We start from the raw sequence: 19,039 nt of genomic DNA on the forward strand, positions 1-19,039 counted from the left end.
CCTTTAACCTCTCTGCTTGTATGGTGTTCCCGCTTTCAGACCAGAAAGTCATCCCAGCTGAGTCTGGAGGGAATGTCACTCTGCCATGTCAAGCTCCAGACAAGGGCATCTCCGTTATAGTTGTAGAGTGGAGCAGAGCTGATATAGAAGATGAATATGTCCTTTCCTACCGGGATGGGCAGTTTGATCCTGAGGACCAGCATCCATCTTTTAAGAACCGGGTGGATCTGCAGGACAGACAGATGAAGGATGGAGACGTGTCTTTGATTCTGACGAGCGTGACGATAAATGACACTGGAACATACGAGTGTCGTGTTGTCCAGAGAAGAACAAGCCGCAGGAAGAGAGCTCATCTGAAGACTGACCCCATCAGCATCATCTACCTGAGAGCTGTTGATCCTCCAGGTGAGTGAGCAGAGTTGAGTGTGTGTGTGATCAGAGGTGAAGCTGCTTCCTGGTTGTTGATGTTTGTTTCTAAAGATGTTGTTGATGAGACTTTGTAGAAAGCAGCTGGTCTGAGTGATGTGATCAGAGTGCAGTAGATAATGTCTGACAGCAGTTTGAAGAGGAAATGGATTCTGTTCTGTTCTTCACTCATCACCTACCTGACAGCTGACACCTCACACCTGTTTCTCACCTGCAGGACAGCCAGGAGGAGACACAGAGGATGGAGGGAAGGAGGATGGAGGGAAGAAGGATGGAGGGAAGGAGGATGGATCTTTTATACTGAAAGTTGGTCTGTTAGTTTCTGCTTTGCTTCTTGTTACTGCTCTTGTTGGTTTTTTGATGTACAGAAAACGACAACAGAGAAATTATCCTAATACATTGTAGCATGTTTGAAATGCCTCAGAGGTTTTTACACCTTAATGGCGTTTCAACCTCTCAGTGTTGACTGGAATTATCCATCACATTGTGTATTTGGTGTTCAGCAGCTTTGTGAAAGACTTCAACCTGTTCTTTAAGGCACGCTAAAGACCTTAAACTGAGGATTTATTGATCCGAAAAGAAAATTTAAATAACTGCTTAACTTTTCTTTTCTCTTTGGTGCAAAACATCAACGATCTGTCCAGCAAACATTTTCAGATTTAAAATTTGAACATTCAATACCAGCATTATTTGTAAAATAGCTGAAAAACAGTCAAAAAAAAAACTGTCTGCTCGATGAGCTTCATGAACACCAGCTGGAAATCCTCATATTTGAAAAAGAATGCTGTGAGGTGGAGCTGTACTTACAGTTTAAATAGTTTAAATTCAGAGTATTGAAAGTTTATTGTATGTAGCTATTATTTATAGATGTTTTCTAAGCACTACTTGTACTGTTAAAGAGCACATCAGCATCTCCTTCTTTAAGCTGCTCCTGTTCACCACAGCGGATCATCTACCTCCATCTCCTGCTGCATGCCCCCCTAAACTACATCCATGAATCTTCTCTGAGGTCTTTTCCTCCTCTCTGACAGCTCCATATTCAACATCTTTGGCGCCAGTATATTCCCATTCCCTCCTCTGCACATGTCCACTTTGAATGTAATGTTAGCAATGATGAAGATGACTCAGAACTTTTTCTGTACTCATGAACCTTCTTTTATCAGAAGCTTTCTGATCTGTTGATGCTATTTCTACCAGAGCTCTCCCCCTTCACATCCCTGTTTTTACTCCACAAGTGTTTTTATACCACAAAAATCACATGCCTTGATATGACTGTTATTGTTGTTTTATAAATCCTATATAATAAAACCTATAAATTAAAGAAAATCAATCTCCAACCTTTCTTTTCTGTTTTTGTGCTCATAAAGTGTCCACATTTAATTTGATTTAATATCTGTGTCGTTGCAAGTTAAATATTTTTATTATTATTATATTAGTGTAAATATATATATTGATACTTTTATATCAGAACAAGGGTCGTTTTAGTTAGTGCACCAGAATAAAGAAAGCCAAGGCATAAAACACTGAATGAAAAACGAGCCAGAGAACCTGACTGAGGAAGTGGAGGCTGGGTTTCCGATTCACACTCTGATTGGCTGAGAGGTATAGCCTCACCTCAAAAGAGGTGAGGCTATACTCCAGGTCATTGACACTGAGTTTTGAATGACGGCATCAATGAGAACCTACAAACACTACAAAGACATGCCATTCTCATAAGCAACAGTCCTTCTGTGCAAATGTTTACTCAGTATAACTGTCTTGCCTTTTCATCATGAATCATCAAGAAGTGGATCATGAAGTGGAAACGGTGACTTATTTCCATCAAAACACATTAAGGATTAAAAAGTTAAAAAGAGATACTGTAACATTTTTATATATTTCAAAAGAATGATTAAAGAAAGTGTGATGTACCATGCTCTTATGTTTTACAGATAACTTCCCTCTCAGTTCCTATTCAGGCGCTCAAAGGAAAGTAGTGATGGGTCCTGCAACAATGACGCACCAACGCTTGTATCAAGCTCACCTAGCGATGCCTGTATCGGTGCGTGCGTCGCTTTAAGAAAAAGTCACGTGATCGATACAGCTGCTGTATCGCTCATTAGTGATGTGCGATACCACTGATTTCCTTTCCGATCCGATACCAAGTAAAATTCAGGGTGGTATCGACGATACTGATCCGATACTGATACTTTGTACAAAAACGCATTTAATTTATTGTATCTCAAATTATAGCATCATAATGATTACAGGACATCAGATTACTTATTCTTATCACTTAATAATACAGAGTTCATCATATAGAAATAAAAAAACTGAAGTTTTGCACTATTTGAACACCTTGCCTGCCTGCTGCACTAAAGGACTCCGTGAGAGACGTCTGTCCCTAGCAGAACCTGTCCACTCCTCTTCAGTTCGCCTCAACATAGGCACGTCATATTCTGTGATATGATTTACTCTGAGGTGTTTGACAAGGTCAGTGGTGTTGCCACAACACCTCACTTTTTTGCCACATGTATCGCAAACCATGTCTCAGCTGTTTGTGGAGGTAAACTACGTCCGCACATGACTCCAATTACGCTCAGCCATTCTTGTGAGTGCGTGCGCCAAGGGGCTGCGACACATTTATACAGCCTTATTTCACACATGACTATGAAAGGCGGAAGAGGAAGTAGTTCCTTCGAATGTAGACAATCCGAATGTTATAGTTTCTTTCCACTGTGTTCCTGTTAATGATAAACTACAAATGTACCCTAAATTACTAAAATATCGATATTTTTAATGTGAGAATCGATTCTAGAACATAAATGATTGGTATCGGAGGAATCGATATTTCAGGATCGATGAGCACATCACTATCGCTCATTGCCAACGCGCCAAACTGTGTTTAAAAGGTACCGCATCCGTATCTGCCAACGGAATGAGTCGCCACCAAAAAAACACGAAATTACTCTCCCAAAGTTAAAATAAAAATAAACATCTCTCCATATCAAAATGGAGCCCGAAAGAAAAATAAATGTTTCTGCTGTGTGGGATCATTTTGATCTTTTAACTGCAAATAAGGTAATAGTTTGTCTGTCTTTGTTTCAGTGTAATCTATCAGAACAGGAAAAACAGCAATGTGACCTGCAGTGTAAATGATTTATTTCATTTTATGCAGGTTAAATGTTGCATCTGTTCTGCGGAGCTTTCTTACACAAACAAAAGCACCTCCTCAGTGTTTAGGCATTACAGAGCCAAACATGAAAATGAGGAGACAAACACACCGAGAATGAACACAGGTCGGCCTATATAGACACTGAACAGCTTTATCATCATTTCTTTTAATTAATATGTGTTTTATTATTTTCAAATCAAGCATCTAGGAAGACTGCTCTGGACCAGGCAGTCCTGAATATTATTATAAAGGACTGCCAACCCCTTAGTATTGTGGAGAGAGAGTGTAACGTACTGAGGGAATAGGAAGACATCTTATCTGAACCTTTTCCACCTGGATTTACAGTTTTTGTGTTCCCCAGCTTCATCTGTTCCTGTGAGTTTTCCAAAGCTGGGGAAATGGTGTAAAGAAAAAAAAAAAAACGCAATAGACTGAATGCAAAAACATTGGATAAACCTGTTTTTCTGAATAGAAATTTATAATAAACTCTGAGTCAATTACATTTAAATGGGTAATATTACATTCACAATACTTTTATTTAATTTTCACTTAATGTCATTCATAATATATTTTAAAGATGTCTACAATATGTGTAATATAGAAGATATAAAATGATTCCATGGACAGTACAATACCTTACAGTGTACAAGTATGACTAGGTCATTGAATCAGTGTCTGTTGTGAGTCTCAAGTAAGTTGCCTGTAATGATATTTAAGGTCCAGCAGGTGTCAGTATGGAGCAAAACAGCAAAACTGTGTCGACACAGTGTCGATACAGTTTGGGGAATGTGCTGAAATGCTTCACGAGGCCTCATCTACACATCACTAAAGGAAAGTAATCACTTGGTAAACCTCACTGAGGGACATTAACATCAGCATTTAAGCTGAATTCATTTGCAGGTTTATACATGTCCCTTCTCTGTCTAGCTGAAGTAGTCTCAATGGCACTTTTAAGCTTAACCTTGACCCTTTCCTCACTCTCCTCCTCCAAACCTTTAATCCCTGACCTCTGACACTGTGCTCTCTTTGAATGAACGCGTGATAAAAACAAAGGGCCCCACTGTTAAATCAAACTTGGGTTTGTGGTGAGAATGTGACTGTGATGAGTCATTTCACCATCAAAATTATTTTTAATCTCAAATATACAGAAAGAAATGGAGCCTGACTTTAGTGTTTGAGAAAGAAGTTCAACAATGACTCACTGATGGCTGAGCTTCAGAGTAAATCTGTTGTCCTCTCTGATCATTACGGGTTTTTTAGCTGTCATTGTGCACAGAGTATAAAATAACAGTTGGTTTTAAAAAAATAAAAACACTCAGCTGCTTTTGAACCACTCACTGATGCTACTTCTTCATCCAGGACTTTCAGGACTGCTCTAGAGTAAATTGTTTGTTTGACAATGGATATCTTATAGTTTTATTTGTTTTTCACTTCTTAAAAATCAAGATTTAGGCCTGTCTGAGCTCATAATATATATTTTTCAAAGATTCGTGTTGCTCAGAGGACCAGCAAGTATATGATTTATAATATATATATATATATATATATATATATATATATATATGTTTCTGTAGACTGATCACAATATTATCAGCAATCGACTTGGGGATGAGGGAGTTCTCCTTGTAATGTTTACTTTGTGAATGAACGACTAGCTTACACCATACAATAATTAAAAAAAAAAAAAAAACACTCAAAAGACACAAAGACAAAAGCTTTAGGAGAAATATGTCCGTGTAGGTTGTCAGTCATCCAAGTCATGGTAATCTAAAAAACATGGAAACTCCTCAGGACAGCTTTAGGAGAAAAAAGAATTTCATGAATGGCAAAACCCAAAACATGGCAACTAGTGCTGCCAGTGATAAAAACACTGATCAAGAAGACTGAAAAAAAAAAAACAGAGAAAAAAATACAGAAGTGCTGATTGGCCGAGGGCAGAGAGCCTGATTCTAGAACAACTGTGATTGGCCCAGAGATATGGCCTCAGCTCAAAAGAGGGTTACTCCAGGTCACTGACACAAAGAATTTTAATGTGCATATTGGTGTGGATGACTACGAAGAGATGCCATTCTGGGCATAATTGAACATTACATAACTGTATTAAAAATAAAATAACATAAAATAAAAATAAAAATCTTACTTGAGACTTTAGAGACTTTAGACTTTACTACTGAAGAGAACCGGCTAGCAAGCTAGTATTTGAACATAATGCAGTGTATGTTTTTGAATAACATACATTTTCATAACTACAGATCAAATGGTTTTGTTTTTTTAAAACACATTTTAAACAAAAAAGAGTTCAGAAAAAGGTGTTATTAAGACATGTTAGACACTGACATCCTTCTTGTCTAAACAACCTTATACACTTTTCACTGTTTGGTGAACTTTGTAAGAAGTTCATCAGTCTCTAAACCCACTCAAAGTTGGCCTCTTCATGGTATGTGGACTATCCCAAAACTATTTTGCTAGTATACTGAAATAAATATAATACAATGTGAAACACCCTGTTTAAATTAGTAGCTGTGATGCATCTCCTTATTGGGCAATTCAGCACTCTGCTTTGTCTGACTTGATCGCCTCTAAATGTGAGCATTACAGCAAAATACAGCAGCAAAGGTGGAGGCTGATGAGGGGAGAACTGCCTGAGGATGGGAGCAGCAGCAGTTCTTCTAGTTTAAAATGAGATGTTAGACGTGCATACAACAGTATGAGACACATCTATGTACTAATATGTATTTATGCATTTTCATTTATAATAAAGAGCCCGGCACCTCTAAATGCTCAAGTCTATTACTAACATTTTTCACCTTATAGGTGCCTCCAGTAGGTTATCCTACCAACCTCCTGTCTGTGTAAACAGGAAGACCAATTTAATGGTCTGTGAATAGGGATGGGTATCGAAAACCAGTTCTTGTTGAGAACCCGTTCCCACTGTTTCAATTCCTTGGAATTGTTTTCCATTTTTGCAAACGATTCCCTTATCGATTCCAGTCGCCCCGAATGACGTCGCCACGTTGTGGAGCGTCATTTACCTGGCAGGAAACATGTCGCCTAAGCGGCTCAAAGGCTCAAAAGTTTGGTTATACTTTACGAGAACAGATGACAACAGGGCAACTTGCAATACTTGCAAAGTAGATATTTCATTTAAGGGAGGAAACACTACGAATATGCAAAAGCATTTGCTCACAAAACACGCGATAACCTTAAATGAATGTCGTGTTTTAAATTCCGCTCCGGACTCGTGAATCTCAACCCAGCAGCAGTGGTAATGTTTGCACGTCCTCTCCCGTTAATGCGGCAGGTAAATAATCAACTAACAGTGCATATTATGTTAGTGCGATCTGCCTTATTACAAAACCTGCCATTACTGTGCATTTAAGTGACCATGATGAGACAGACAGACAGAGTCTGGCTCAGATGCTGGCAGTTGTCGCTGCAGTCTACCGGTAGCGTCTCCTTTCAGGCCAGGATAGACGAATGTCACCGAGCAGTGACTAAGTTTGTGGTCAAAGGCTTTTTTAAATGTGGCCCATTTACCACAGTAGATGCCTCCGATTTTTGGTAAGTGAATGTGTTTAATTGTAGGCAGGGACATTACTGGATATTCTTGTGTAATTGCTACAGAATAATTGATGTTATACTTTGTTATTGCTACAGAAGAATATTTATTTTATTATTTTACATTTACAATTTTTTTTTCCTGGGGACCCTGTGACACCCCATTGAAGAGCCGTAGGCTGTGGATCTCTTAAGATCTCACTGCTGGGTTTGTAAGGCCATGTTACTCCTAAATTTCTATCTTGTTCAAAGAGAAGATATAAAACAAAGTTCTAAGCTAATCGACCTTTTTTAAAAAGAATCGATAAGAGAATCGATAAAGAATCGAATCGTTAAACGAAATGCCAGGATTATATTTCACCAAGTTTCAGTCATGTAATCTCTACAGGGAGTGTTTTGGTGGCCTACACAAGTAAGGGAAGTGTCTGCTCATTCAGTTGGTGCCTGAAACAAAACCTCCACCTCTCCATGTGCTGGACTCCTAAGACCTTTAACTATGCACCCAGCCCACTGTCCTACATCACCTTGGAGTTTGTTAGGACTGCCATCCTATAACAGAACTGATTTGTAACACAACATCTTCAACTTCTGAAAATCCTTCTTTCTCTTATGAGTTACATGAAACCTAACTTTAACACAAATAAATTCAATGACAAACTAGTAAAAGTGTTTATATTTACATTTATAATGCAGGTTCTCTGATGTAACACCCAGGATTATTAGAAGATTGAAACAGACACTGGTTCATTCAAGACAATTTAAAGCTTCACTCGGATATTTAATATGCAGGAAAAGCAATACTAGCTACTTGGGATGTTTTTTTATTTTATTTTTACTTTGATAATTTCAAAAAGATTATCAATAAAAAATTCATTTATTTACTATGTCAGTTGCTGCTCACTGGTTTCTAAGTGAGTGCAGAAATAAAGAGATCAAACTCTTCAGTTTCAAACACACACATATCCTGTACTGAAGCTTTCCTGTGCATCATACAGCCACTGAATGATGCCCCTGCTGTTTTTAGTCTGCACCTGTGGTTCAATGTTCATTGTTTTCTGCACTGAAGAGTGTCATGTGTTGGTTAGCCACACCCAAACTGTAACATATCAAGTTTTTCATTTGAGAGCTTTTTGAAACCCACAGAACCATGTGAGAAAAGCAAGGGAGATCCTGCAGAAAACAAGAAAACATAAGTAAAAAAAAGGTTCTCACAACATGAACACTGTTATTAGCCAAACCAACTGAAGTTGATGCTGTGGCTTTACATGCAGAACTTAAATAAAACAACTCAAGATTATTAATTATATTAAAAAACAATGTTCAGTCTGTTTCTTTAAATGGTTCATAGAGAGAATAAAATAATGTGTACCAAGAAAAAAAGACGTTAGACATGTGCTGGCCTAATCAGGGCTGCTATTGCTCTGTTATGACACTTCTAATGTTCTCAACACACCATACATCTGGACCTGAGGCTGAGCTTTTGTTTGTTAAAGAGAAATAGGTACCAAAAAATGCAGGTGTGCCTGATTTGAATGAAATATATATGTTGCATATATAATACTTTATGCTTCTACTATGTATGAACTGTGAAGTTATGTATTGCACATCTACAACAGAACATTAACCCTTTAAGACCTACCATAGAACCAAGTCCGCCAGAGCTTATATTATATTTTTACATGCTGTAGTGCCATTTTTGGGAGCATTTCAAGTTGCTATACATCAATACAACCATTACAGCCTTGATTTTAATAATATGTATGCATTAAGTGCATAGTAATTACATAAGTTGCAAAAAAGTGCAATAAACTACAAAAAAATTGAAAATCGTTTTGTTTTTTTTTAAACATATATTTCTAGTTAGAGAAATTTAAGAGGCTTATCCCTCAAAACTGTAAATACAAAAAAGTTGCACAAAATAGTTTCCCACCACTGGAAATTTATTTTAAGTACCTTCATAGTTTTATTTTTGAAATACACCAATTTTTATATACTGCAGGAAAAACGAAAATAAATATTATAGTGCAAATTTGCAAAAAAGCAGCATATGCATCAAAATAAACTATTTCCAGCTGTGCAATATGAGTCCTAGAAACGACACACAAAGTCATAAAGTCAAACATAACTTTTAAAAACACCAGTATAGGCTCATTGAGGCCTGGGTGGTAAAAAACTACATTTCCGCGAAAATGACGTCACTTCCGGTTTCGGGCAGGTCATGGCGGACATGCGATAGTTCGCGCTGACATCTTATCCAATGTAGGAAGTGTTCTGAACAGCTGATCGGATTGGCAAAGCGTGTTTCTGGAATATTATGTTTTTGTTGCTGCAAGTGCTTTTTATGCAGTTTTTGCAAAGCTATATGTGGGAGGAAACTGTGACCTAGGACAAGCTGATGGCATAAGATGTAAGTACAACTCCTCAGGTTTCATATGCAAAAAAAATTATTGCGCTAGCTCACGTGGTTTGATTGATTGATTGATTGATTGAATCTTTATTTTGAACATGTTAAAAAAGTACAACAACATAGAATTAAAAGAGACAAATAAACAAAGCAAAACAAAAAGAAAACGTTGCAGAGCTACCGGGATTTAAAAATAGTTACGCAAAACAGAGCGTGCCTGCTCCAACTGGTTTTAAAGGGTTAAATTAGTAACAGACTTTTAAACTGTACAACATTAGTTTATGTTCTAAACACAATAATCCAAGAAAAACAATAAAAACACGGATCTACATCTTTGCTGCAATAACAGGGGGGCTAAACTGTTGGCTTTGTATATTAGCGCATGTCCTCACAATAAAAACATATTTACGAACATTGTTAATGAAAGATCTTTGACCTCATAAATGAAAGACTGTACTACCGTTTCTTTTTTTGATTGTTTTTGATGACTTGATATTTTGATGGCACTCTGCGTGATGTCATCTTCTCCAGATTTTACTTTAATTTCTAAAATAATCCAAAATTAACAAAAAATATTAATAAGCCTGCCTAAAAGCCTGGTAATTGCTGCACATGTGAGCTGTGTGTGAGACGTGAGCACGGCTCTTTTCCTGCTGCTTTGACATCGACTGGCTGATTCCTCAACCTGTTACTGCAGTGGTTTCAGCTCATGGCAAGAAAAGATATATTAATCATCCATGGGATCAGTATGCTGCGCTAAAGAAATTGCACACACATAATTATACAAAAAACATTAAAAAGGTCACGGGGAAACCCTGAAAAGGATAAGCGGAAGCAAGTGGATGGATGGATATTAATAAAATATATATACATTTTTATTAAGATTGTAGAATGTATTATCCTAATCGAAGGTCCAACCTGAGAGATCAGAGTCAAGGGAGTGGTCTTTGTTTTACAGAGCAGAGTGACGTCAGCAGTGAGATCAGAACTAAAGAGAAATGACACTCAGGTTGATTTGAGGTGAACATAAAGAACAACTCCACACAAACAGCCGACAAACCCATGAACCTATCTCTCTCTTACACATCTGCTCATCTTCAATTTTTATACAAGACACACGTTTCAATCAAGTTTGTATTAAAAAAGCCTCTAAAACTCAAAATAGAGCAAGACCTCAGAACCATGGTTCCATTTTCCATTGACATGTCTTTGTGGGAGGAAACCTCAGTGTCACGTGTACTGCTAGATATAATTTACAAATCTTTGAATTTTATTTCATTTTGAATTTTTTGTCAAAGTAAAGCACTGTGACTTAAAGCTGCCACAAAAACACACAAGACAAAGAGATAATGAGCAAAAGATATACTGATATCTTCAGGGCACCAAAATGAAGACCCTTCAGCACTGGCTACACTTAAATATTCCATAAAAACTATGAACAGAACGCTGACACGCCATACTCCCACAGCAGTTGGGATACCTCGATGGACACGGTCAAATGCTTTCTTCAGTTCCATAAAACACTTAAAGACTGGTTGGGGAAACTCTGAGGCACCCTCAAATATTCTTGAGAGGATAAAGATCAGGTTGTGGGTTACATGACGAGGACATAAACTGCATTTATTCTGCATTTCTTTGCCACAATCCAGTTTTAGAACTAGCCAGAGTTTCTTGTCCAGGTGTATGGATTGCCAGTGTTACATTGCTTGATGATTTGGTGGACTGCCTCTATGTGGTTAAGGTTGGATTCATTTGCAAGTTCCATATTGAATTACCATTAATGGTAAGACAGTGTATACATGACCTTATGGCTGAGTCTCTGAAAAAGTTTGATTCTAGAATTGCTTGTAATCTCTATATAAGCTTGTTTTGTAACTTTTAGTAGAACACTGCACCTTTGATAAGATTATAATGTGGGATATGTGAAATGAATTGTTCAACAGCAAATGAGAGATTTGGCAGCCTTGTATTGTTCTTTTGTGACATTTGAAAATGGTCATTGTTAACTATGGCCTGTGGTGAGTGATGTTTTTGATGTGTTTTGATCCACTTAATTAATATAAATAAAGCATGATTTTTGTGTGTGTGTTTTGCTTTTTTATTTTGTGGGACAAGCAAACATGTTGGTGCTTGTATCTACTTTTGATCTGCTTCACTGTGAGCTGATGGTGACTGTTAAAAAAAAACAAAAAAAAAACCCTCTGAGTCAAATATGATTAGACAATAGGAAAAGTCTGAGTTTAAGCACATGAATATATTTTATTGATTATTTAATTGTCTGTTGCTGTCCAACATCAACCTTTGAGATTTGAAGTAAGCTTTAACTGAAGTTCATCATCATTCCACAGAGTGGCACTTCACTTGTTCCACATATTGTCATGTTACAGCCTTATTACAAAATGGATTCGTTTAATTGTTCACAGGCGAGTTTGTAAAGCCTTTGCTGTGGCACTAAAAATTGAGCTCACATGCATCCTGTTTTGGTGCATCTATTTATCATCTCTCAGATCTTTCCCAACTTGATAAGAGTCCACTGAGACAGAACTGTATCTAGGAAAAAATCTCGGGAAGAGTAAAGGAAAATTTCTGCAGCCCTGAAGGACCCAGAGAGCACAGCGGTGGTCATCATCTGTGAATAGAAGTCTGGAAGGATTCTTCCTAGAGCTGGCTGCCAAACCAATGTGAGCAATGGTAGAAGATGAGCTGAGTGTAGGAGACTAAGAATCCAATGGTCACTCTGACAGAGCTTCAGCCTTGCTCTATGGAGAGAAAAGAGATTTCCAGAAGGACAACTATTTCTGAAGCTCTCCACCAACAAGGCCTGTATGGTAGAGTGGTCAGATGGAAGCCAACCACAGTAAAAGACACATGATAGCCTGTCTACAGTTTGTCAAAAGAGAACTGAATGACTTGCAAAAGATGTCAAAAATCATTCACTGATTGGATGACCTCATTGTGACTCTTGGCCTCAATACCAAGAGTCACATCTGGTGGAAACCAGGCACCACTCACCTGGCCAATACCATCTGTAAAGTGAAGCAGCATCATGCTTACAACAAAGGAGTAGTTTTGGGACCGATCTGTGAATGTCCTTTTCTACTCAACAGTCAGAGTGTTTCTCCAATAGGGGGGCTTTCTTTACACTCCACTCAGCACAGACACACTGATGAACCAGGAGATCTGAACCAAAACCCAGGATAGAGAGTTTCAGTGAATGTGGTGTTGAAGGTGTGGAGGTGGATCAGAGTGTCAGAGGAGACTCTGTAGAAGGACAGAGTGCCAGCAGGACAGTTCACATACACCGCTACTCTGTTAGAGACAGAGTAGGAGGAGGAGGAGATGGATCTTTCTGTCTTATTTTGCCTGACAGAACGAGGACGATCATCAGAGCAGATGAGACTCCAGGACTGATCATTCCATCCAAACAAACAGTCAGTACTGTCTCCTTTCCTTCTGATTTTTCTGGAACTCACCGATATCTCAACGTCTCCTGTCCACTCGACCTCCCAGTAACAGCGACCAGTCAGACCATCTCTACACAGCAGCTGTTCATAAACATCAAATCTGTCTGGATGATCAGGATATGATTGAACCTCCTCAGCATGTGTCACCTTCCTGTTGTTGTCAGACAGTTTGAGGTTTGTGTGTACTGTGTTTGTGTTGATTGTGAGTTGACAGGAATCTGATGGAGAGGACAAACACAATCCAGCTGCAGTTATTGATCCATCATCTGTTCATTGATTGACACTTTGATGATGACTCCTGACATAGGAGATGTGAATGAGTGATGTGACAGTTTGAAGATGGCTGAATGTGTGCCGCTTTGTTTTTATGAATCACATGAATCACATAAAAACACACTTACACTTCCTCAGACCTGGTCTCAACCATCGGACTCCAGCAGGCTCCACCCTGAAGGGAGGAGGGGGATCAGACCAGCACAGTCTCTTTCAGCATGAACACATGGACATTACACGGCTCTCATACACATACTGTTAGACACCGATGAACGAGCAGTTCAAGATTGTCACAAACACACTTCAATCCTTACATGATTATTTGGACTGATTCTGGATCTGTAAATGTATCTTAATTTTGTCACATTTTGTAGGATGTATATTAGTTAAGAACAGTGTTGGGGAGTAACGCAATACATGTACTGGCGTTACGTATTTAAAATACAAAATATGAGTAAACATATTCTGTTACAGTTACCATTTAAAAAGCTGGTATTCATTACTTTGTTGAAATAAATGGATCACATTGTGGTCTTTTCCTGTTTCATATGTTAGGCTATGCCCTCTCTATTTTTGGTAATTCCACGCTGGTGGAAACCCAAACAAAACACACATTAAGAGGCTCTAATGTGTGTCTCAATCTCGCGGCCCATGTCACCTCTAATTGTGGCCCACATAATGATGTGAAGAAATAATTTTAAAAATTATTATTCAAAATTATTATTCAGGCAATAGGCAGAGTGTTACAGGCATAGCATGTATGAAGCATGTAAAAATAATAATAACCACTGCAGCCGAAAAGAGTGCCTGAGTTGTAAGTAAGCTATTAAGACTCGACTGTACACTGTGTTCGTGTTTTCCTCCGAAACAATAAGTTCTGATGGAGAGCCTTTGTTTTAGCTGAATGACACTTGTTATTAATATCTGTCTCTCTTCCACAGCATGTCTTTATCCTGTTTTCTCTCACCCCAACTATGCTTGCTCATAGGGGTCATATGATTGTTGGGTTTTTGTATTTTGTATTATTGTAGGGTCTACCTTACAATATAAAGCACCTTAAGGCGACTGTTGTTGTGATTTGGTGCTACATAAATAAAACTGAATTGAATTGAATTGAATTGTTCCTACTTTGTGTTTCCTGATTTTGGAGTTTTGCCTTTTGGCCACTCAAGGCTTCTTTACATCACTTACTCACCAAAATCCTCAGCATTTAATTCAGAGCATTTCACAATCAGGTTCCTGTGTATGTAGTCCATCTTCACCATCACTCTTTATCTTAATTAAATTTACAATAACACTTATCATGCTGTTATGCTGTTCTTGTTATGTTCTACTAGAGTAAGATTTATTAACATTTTACAAATGATTAATTTTTAAACTTTCGGTCAAGCTAGGTAAGCAACTCCCCCTGCTTCCAGTCTTTTTACAAAGCTAGACTGACCTCGTCAGAGGCATGCTTCTGTAGAGAGATTAATCTAATTTGAATCAGGTCGAACAGAAGAGGATTTTTCTTAAAAATGACTGAACTGGTAAGCATGCAGATATCTATGCAAATTGTGAATATGTGAAGAGCAAAAGACAGTTATTGCTGGTGAAAAACATCTCCTTGGAAACTCCCCTACATTAATATCTTAATCATTCAGATAGATTAGTGTTTCTGTTCCTGAAAATATTTCTTCAGTGTTATTATTCATGTCACATCCATTTGAAAACAAAAAAGAGTGAAGGACACAGGAAATGCTTCCAGCTCTTCTGCCTCTATCAGACATTCTCTCCATACCTGAGAATGTCCAGTCTCCAGCGTGGATTCTTCCGTCCAGCCGACAATAGCTTAATTCCTGAGTTTCCTAGATGATTGTAGCTCAGGTCCAGCTCTCTCAGATAGGAGGGGTTGGAGCTCAGAGCTGTGGCCAGAGAAGTACAGCCTTCTTCTGTGATCAGGCAACCTGACAGACTTCAGACACACAAAACAATCTATCTTTGAACACTTCATAGGAGGGAAGGATGTGAAAGATGAAGACAAAAACTAAAGGAACCATAATGCTCATACAATGTCCTGTCACGTGGCAGCTTGCAACAAAAAAATGTCACATCTGCTGGAGCACACTGCTGTTTTTGTTTGGCTTGGTAAAGCTTTACAGACAGTTCAGTGTCTAATAATCCAACCAAGGGAAAAGAAAACATCTGACAATTCTATAAGCATTAGTAATTTATTCAGTAATGCAATACACATTCTATATTATACTGAGTGGAAGCGATTTAATCCTGACCTGAGAGTTTCAAGTTTACAGTATGGACTTCTCACACCAGCAGACAGAATCTCCACTCCTGAGTCATGCAGGTTGTTATCACTCAGATCCAGCACTCTTAGACTGCAGGGCTGGGAGCTAAGAATTGAAGACAGACTTTCACAGCTTTTCTTTGTAAGGTTACAGCCAATCAGTCTAGAAATAAAGAGCAAAAGACCAAAAATGGGTTTAAAGAGATAGAGTACTGAAGAGTTGGGAATTTTATAATAATAATAAGGTTTCATATCTAGCTGGGATTGTTATTCCCTTATTTCAAACACATCAGAACTGTGGCAATTTAATGTGATTAATAAATAAAGACAAATACTAAAATACAAAGGACGAAACTGATCATTAGTAGCTATGATGTTTTTTTTACTGTAAATAATTTCATTAATTAAAAATAAACAGTCCTTGATTTGACCTCAAAGTTTCCAGTGTACAATGTGGACTCTGTAGTCCAACAGAAAGAAGCTTCACTCCTGAATCCTGCAGGTTGTTGTTGTTTGCATCCAGCTCTCTCAAACTAGGCGACTGGGAGCTGAGGACTGTGGACAGAGCTTCACAGCTTGTCTCTGAGAGGTTACAGGCACTCAATCTGAAAAATGAATGCATAAACAAAAACACTGAAATTAAAGTGTATTGATGGTGCAATGACGACTTACTAGATTTGATAACAGTTACTATTATTTCAGGACAGGCTTGAATTATTACTGCTTCATTTTAAAGACAAAAATGTGTTAATTTAGTATAATTTAGAACATGTGAAAAATACTAAACTACACCAATGGGTGGCTGATGGTGACCATTATTTGCTGTGCTTTTTATAAAACTGCAACTTATATAATTTGATGAAAAATAAAACATTCTTCGATCTGACCTCAGAGTATGTAGCAAGTACAACTTGGATTTGGCAATGCAATTCAATTCAATTCAATTTTATTTATATAGCGCCAAATCACAACAGCAGTTGCCTCAAAGCGCGTTATATTGTACAGTAGATCGTACAATAATAGATACCGAGAAAAACCCAACAATCATATGACCCCATATGAGCAGCACTTTGGCGACAGTGGGAAGTAAAAACTCCCTTTTAACAGGAAGAAACCTCCGACAGAATCAGGCTCAGGGAGGGGCGGCAATCTGCTGTAACCGGTTGGGGTGAGAAGCTGCAGCTGACAGAAGCTTCACTCCTGAATCCTGTAGGTTGTTGTTATTCAGGTCCAGCACTCTCATCCCAGAGAACGGAGAGCTAAGAACTGAGGACAGATATTCACAGCTTCTCTCTGAGAGGAAACAGCCACCCAGTCTTGAAAAATAAAGAAAACAAAGACACTACATGCAAAATGTACCAATAGTTCAGTGAAAAAATTAGTACAATTAGCCATACTCGTTTTCGTTTCAGAGGCAGCTAGAATTGCGATCATCTAATTTTACACATTATAAATTTTGCAATTTACTCGAAAGAGAAATAATACAAATTATTGAATTACAAAACCAAATAGATTAATTTGACCTTTTTTAGCTGAGTCCCAATTCTTTTATTATAATTTGATGAAAAACAACTATCCTTTAATCTGACCTCAGAGTTTCCAGTGTACAATGTGGACTCTGCAGTCCAACAGACAGAAGCTTCACCCCTGAATCCTGCAGGTTGTTGTTGCTTGCATCCAGCATGCTCAGATTAGACGACTGGGAGCTGAGAACTGAGGATAAAGGTTCACAGCTTCTCTCTGAGAGGAAACATTCACTGAGCCTGGAAAACAAACAAATAAAAAAATAACTTCAAACAATTCTAATGTCTAATCTAAATAAAAAAAACTAAATCTATTATGCAGTACAATTCATAGTTAATCTAAGTTGGAAACAAATAGAAAAAATGAAACCAATTTTACGCTCTCAATGGAAACCAGCAAGTAGCTGGTATATTTTGTGACGCTAGTTAAGTACCTGCTCGCACAGACACAATGTACTGCTGTTTACTTTCCTTAACCTAACATCTGATCTTGATCATTGTGCCAGATACATTTCAAAGTCATCATTTATTTAATATACTGGACTCACATGTAGAACCCAGATCATTCTCTGTCTGAGGGACTGTCAGAACTTCTAGGCTTAGAAATTCCCACATGATTTTTATGTATTTGATTTGTATAAATCATATCACCATTTCTGTCTAACTTAAATGTTCATTTTAGTACTACGTAATGAGGTTAATTTTCATTAAAATATTCTTCATCCAACAGGTTTTCTTGTATTTATTTCCATCCATCTCCCTATTACCTCTGATCAGCTTCCTGTCCCTGTTGAAGAAAAGCATCCCCAAAGCATCATGCTGCCACCACCATGTTTCACAGTGGGGATGATGTGCATTTAGGCCCAAAGTTCAACTTTGGTCTCGTCTGACCAGAGCACCTTCTTCTTCCACATTCATTTCAATTCAATTTCAATTCAATTTTATTTATATAGATCTTCCACGTGTTTGCTGTGTCCCCTACATGTATATTGGCAAACTGCAAACAGGACCCTTCATGTCTTTCTGTGAACAATGGCTTTCCTCTTGCCATTTTTCCATATATGCCAGATTTGTACAGTACACGACTAACAGTTGTCCTGTGGACAGATTCAGACATCTGTCAAAGGTTAAGCCTTACCTGCCTTTCCAGGCATGACTTGGAAACTCTCATCCATGCTTTTATAACCTCACACTGCAACTCCCTTTTAATATGGACTGGCCAGGGCACTCTGTCATGCCTGAACTGGAGCAGAATGCTGCGGCATGGTTTTTAACTGGTAAAAGAAAATTTGAGGATATTATTCTGGTTCTGGCTTCCTTAGACTGGCTTCCAATTTAATTTAGGATCTATTTTAACATCATTTTACTAGTTTTTAAATCCTTAATTGGTCTGGAGCCTGTATATTTGTGCGATCTGCTGAAGCACTATGTCCCTCCTCATTCACTCCGGTCAGCTGAGCAGCTGTTGCTCTCAGTTTCTAAATCGTGGCTGAATCTTAGAAGAGACCAAACATTCTCTATTGTGGCCTCAAAGCTTTGGAATGATCTTTCTCTTAGTATTAGGCAATCTACATCAGTGGTAGTTTTTTAAGCTGGTTAACCGACTAAGACCCAAACTTTTTCATGGCATGCATTTTTAATTTCTCTTTGCTATTTGGGCTGATTGGGACCTGATGAATGTAAAAACAAAGAATTATCTTTTTACCTGATTTTGCTCTATAAGGACCTGATATCCACATATAAGAACATTCATTTTAAATGTCGCTAGAACAGTGGCTTGTGTTTGTTTGTCTGTTAATGATTTGGACCCCAAACAAGGATCAGGTGACTCTTTCGTTTCAGTTTATTTAACTTACACATATCTAACACACAATATTTCCAGTTCAGCACTGATGTTTTCCATGACTGATCCGTTTTCCACTGAAGCCACTATCTATATTCAACAGCCAAATTCCC

At 38.0% G+C, this 19,039-nt stretch overlaps 2 protein-coding genes and 1 long non-coding RNA gene across 5 annotated transcripts in view; 2 read left to right on the forward strand and 1 right to left on the reverse strand.

Moving 5' to 3' along the window:
* The window catches only part of LOC146521460 (uncharacterized), an 81,809-nt gene that overhangs the window by 55,060 nt on the left and 7,710 nt on the right, over positions 1-19,039 (reverse strand). The window contains exons 7-12 of the mRNA XM_085154926.1: positions 17,150-17,323; positions 15,992-16,165; positions 15,550-15,723; positions 15,060-15,233; positions 13,408-13,454; positions 8,758-13,224 (exon numbers count right to left, since the gene is read on the reverse strand). Of these exons, the coding sequence (XP_085011052.1) occupies positions 12,692-13,224; positions 13,408-13,454; positions 15,060-15,233; positions 15,550-15,723; positions 15,992-16,165; positions 17,150-17,323 (1,276 nt within the window). The 3' untranslated portion in view covers positions 8,758-12,691. The remainder of the gene's footprint in view (positions 1-8,757; positions 13,225-13,407; positions 13,455-15,059; positions 15,234-15,549; positions 15,724-15,991; positions 16,166-17,149; positions 17,324-19,039) is intronic.
* The window catches only part of LOC146521463 (programmed cell death 1 ligand 1-like), a 283,173-nt gene that overhangs the window by 39,033 nt on the left and 225,101 nt on the right, over positions 1-19,039 (forward strand). The window contains exons 2-3 of one of the 3 annotated variants that reach the window (XM_085155111.1): positions 40-405; positions 644-1,752. The exons of the other annotated variants lie outside the window; for them this stretch is intronic. Coding sequence (XP_085011237.1) covers positions 40-405; positions 644-831 — 554 coding nt within the window. The 3' untranslated portion in view covers positions 832-1,752. Of the gene's footprint in view, positions 1-39; positions 406-643; positions 1,753-19,039 lie in introns of those variants that run through there. 3 annotated transcript variants of the gene reach the window in all.
* On the forward strand, positions 2,115-3,979 carry LOC146521466 (uncharacterized). The gene is made up of 2 exons (XR_014873427.1): positions 2,115-2,496; positions 3,272-3,979. It is a non-coding gene; the product is annotated as an uncharacterized LOC146521466 (long non-coding RNA).

This window comes from Neolamprologus multifasciatus, chromosome 3, assembly GCF_963576455.1.
Source record: "Neolamprologus multifasciatus chromosome 3, fNeoMul1.2, whole genome shotgun sequence".
Taxonomy (NCBI): domain Eukaryota; kingdom Metazoa; phylum Chordata; class Actinopteri; order Cichliformes; family Cichlidae; genus Neolamprologus; species Neolamprologus multifasciatus.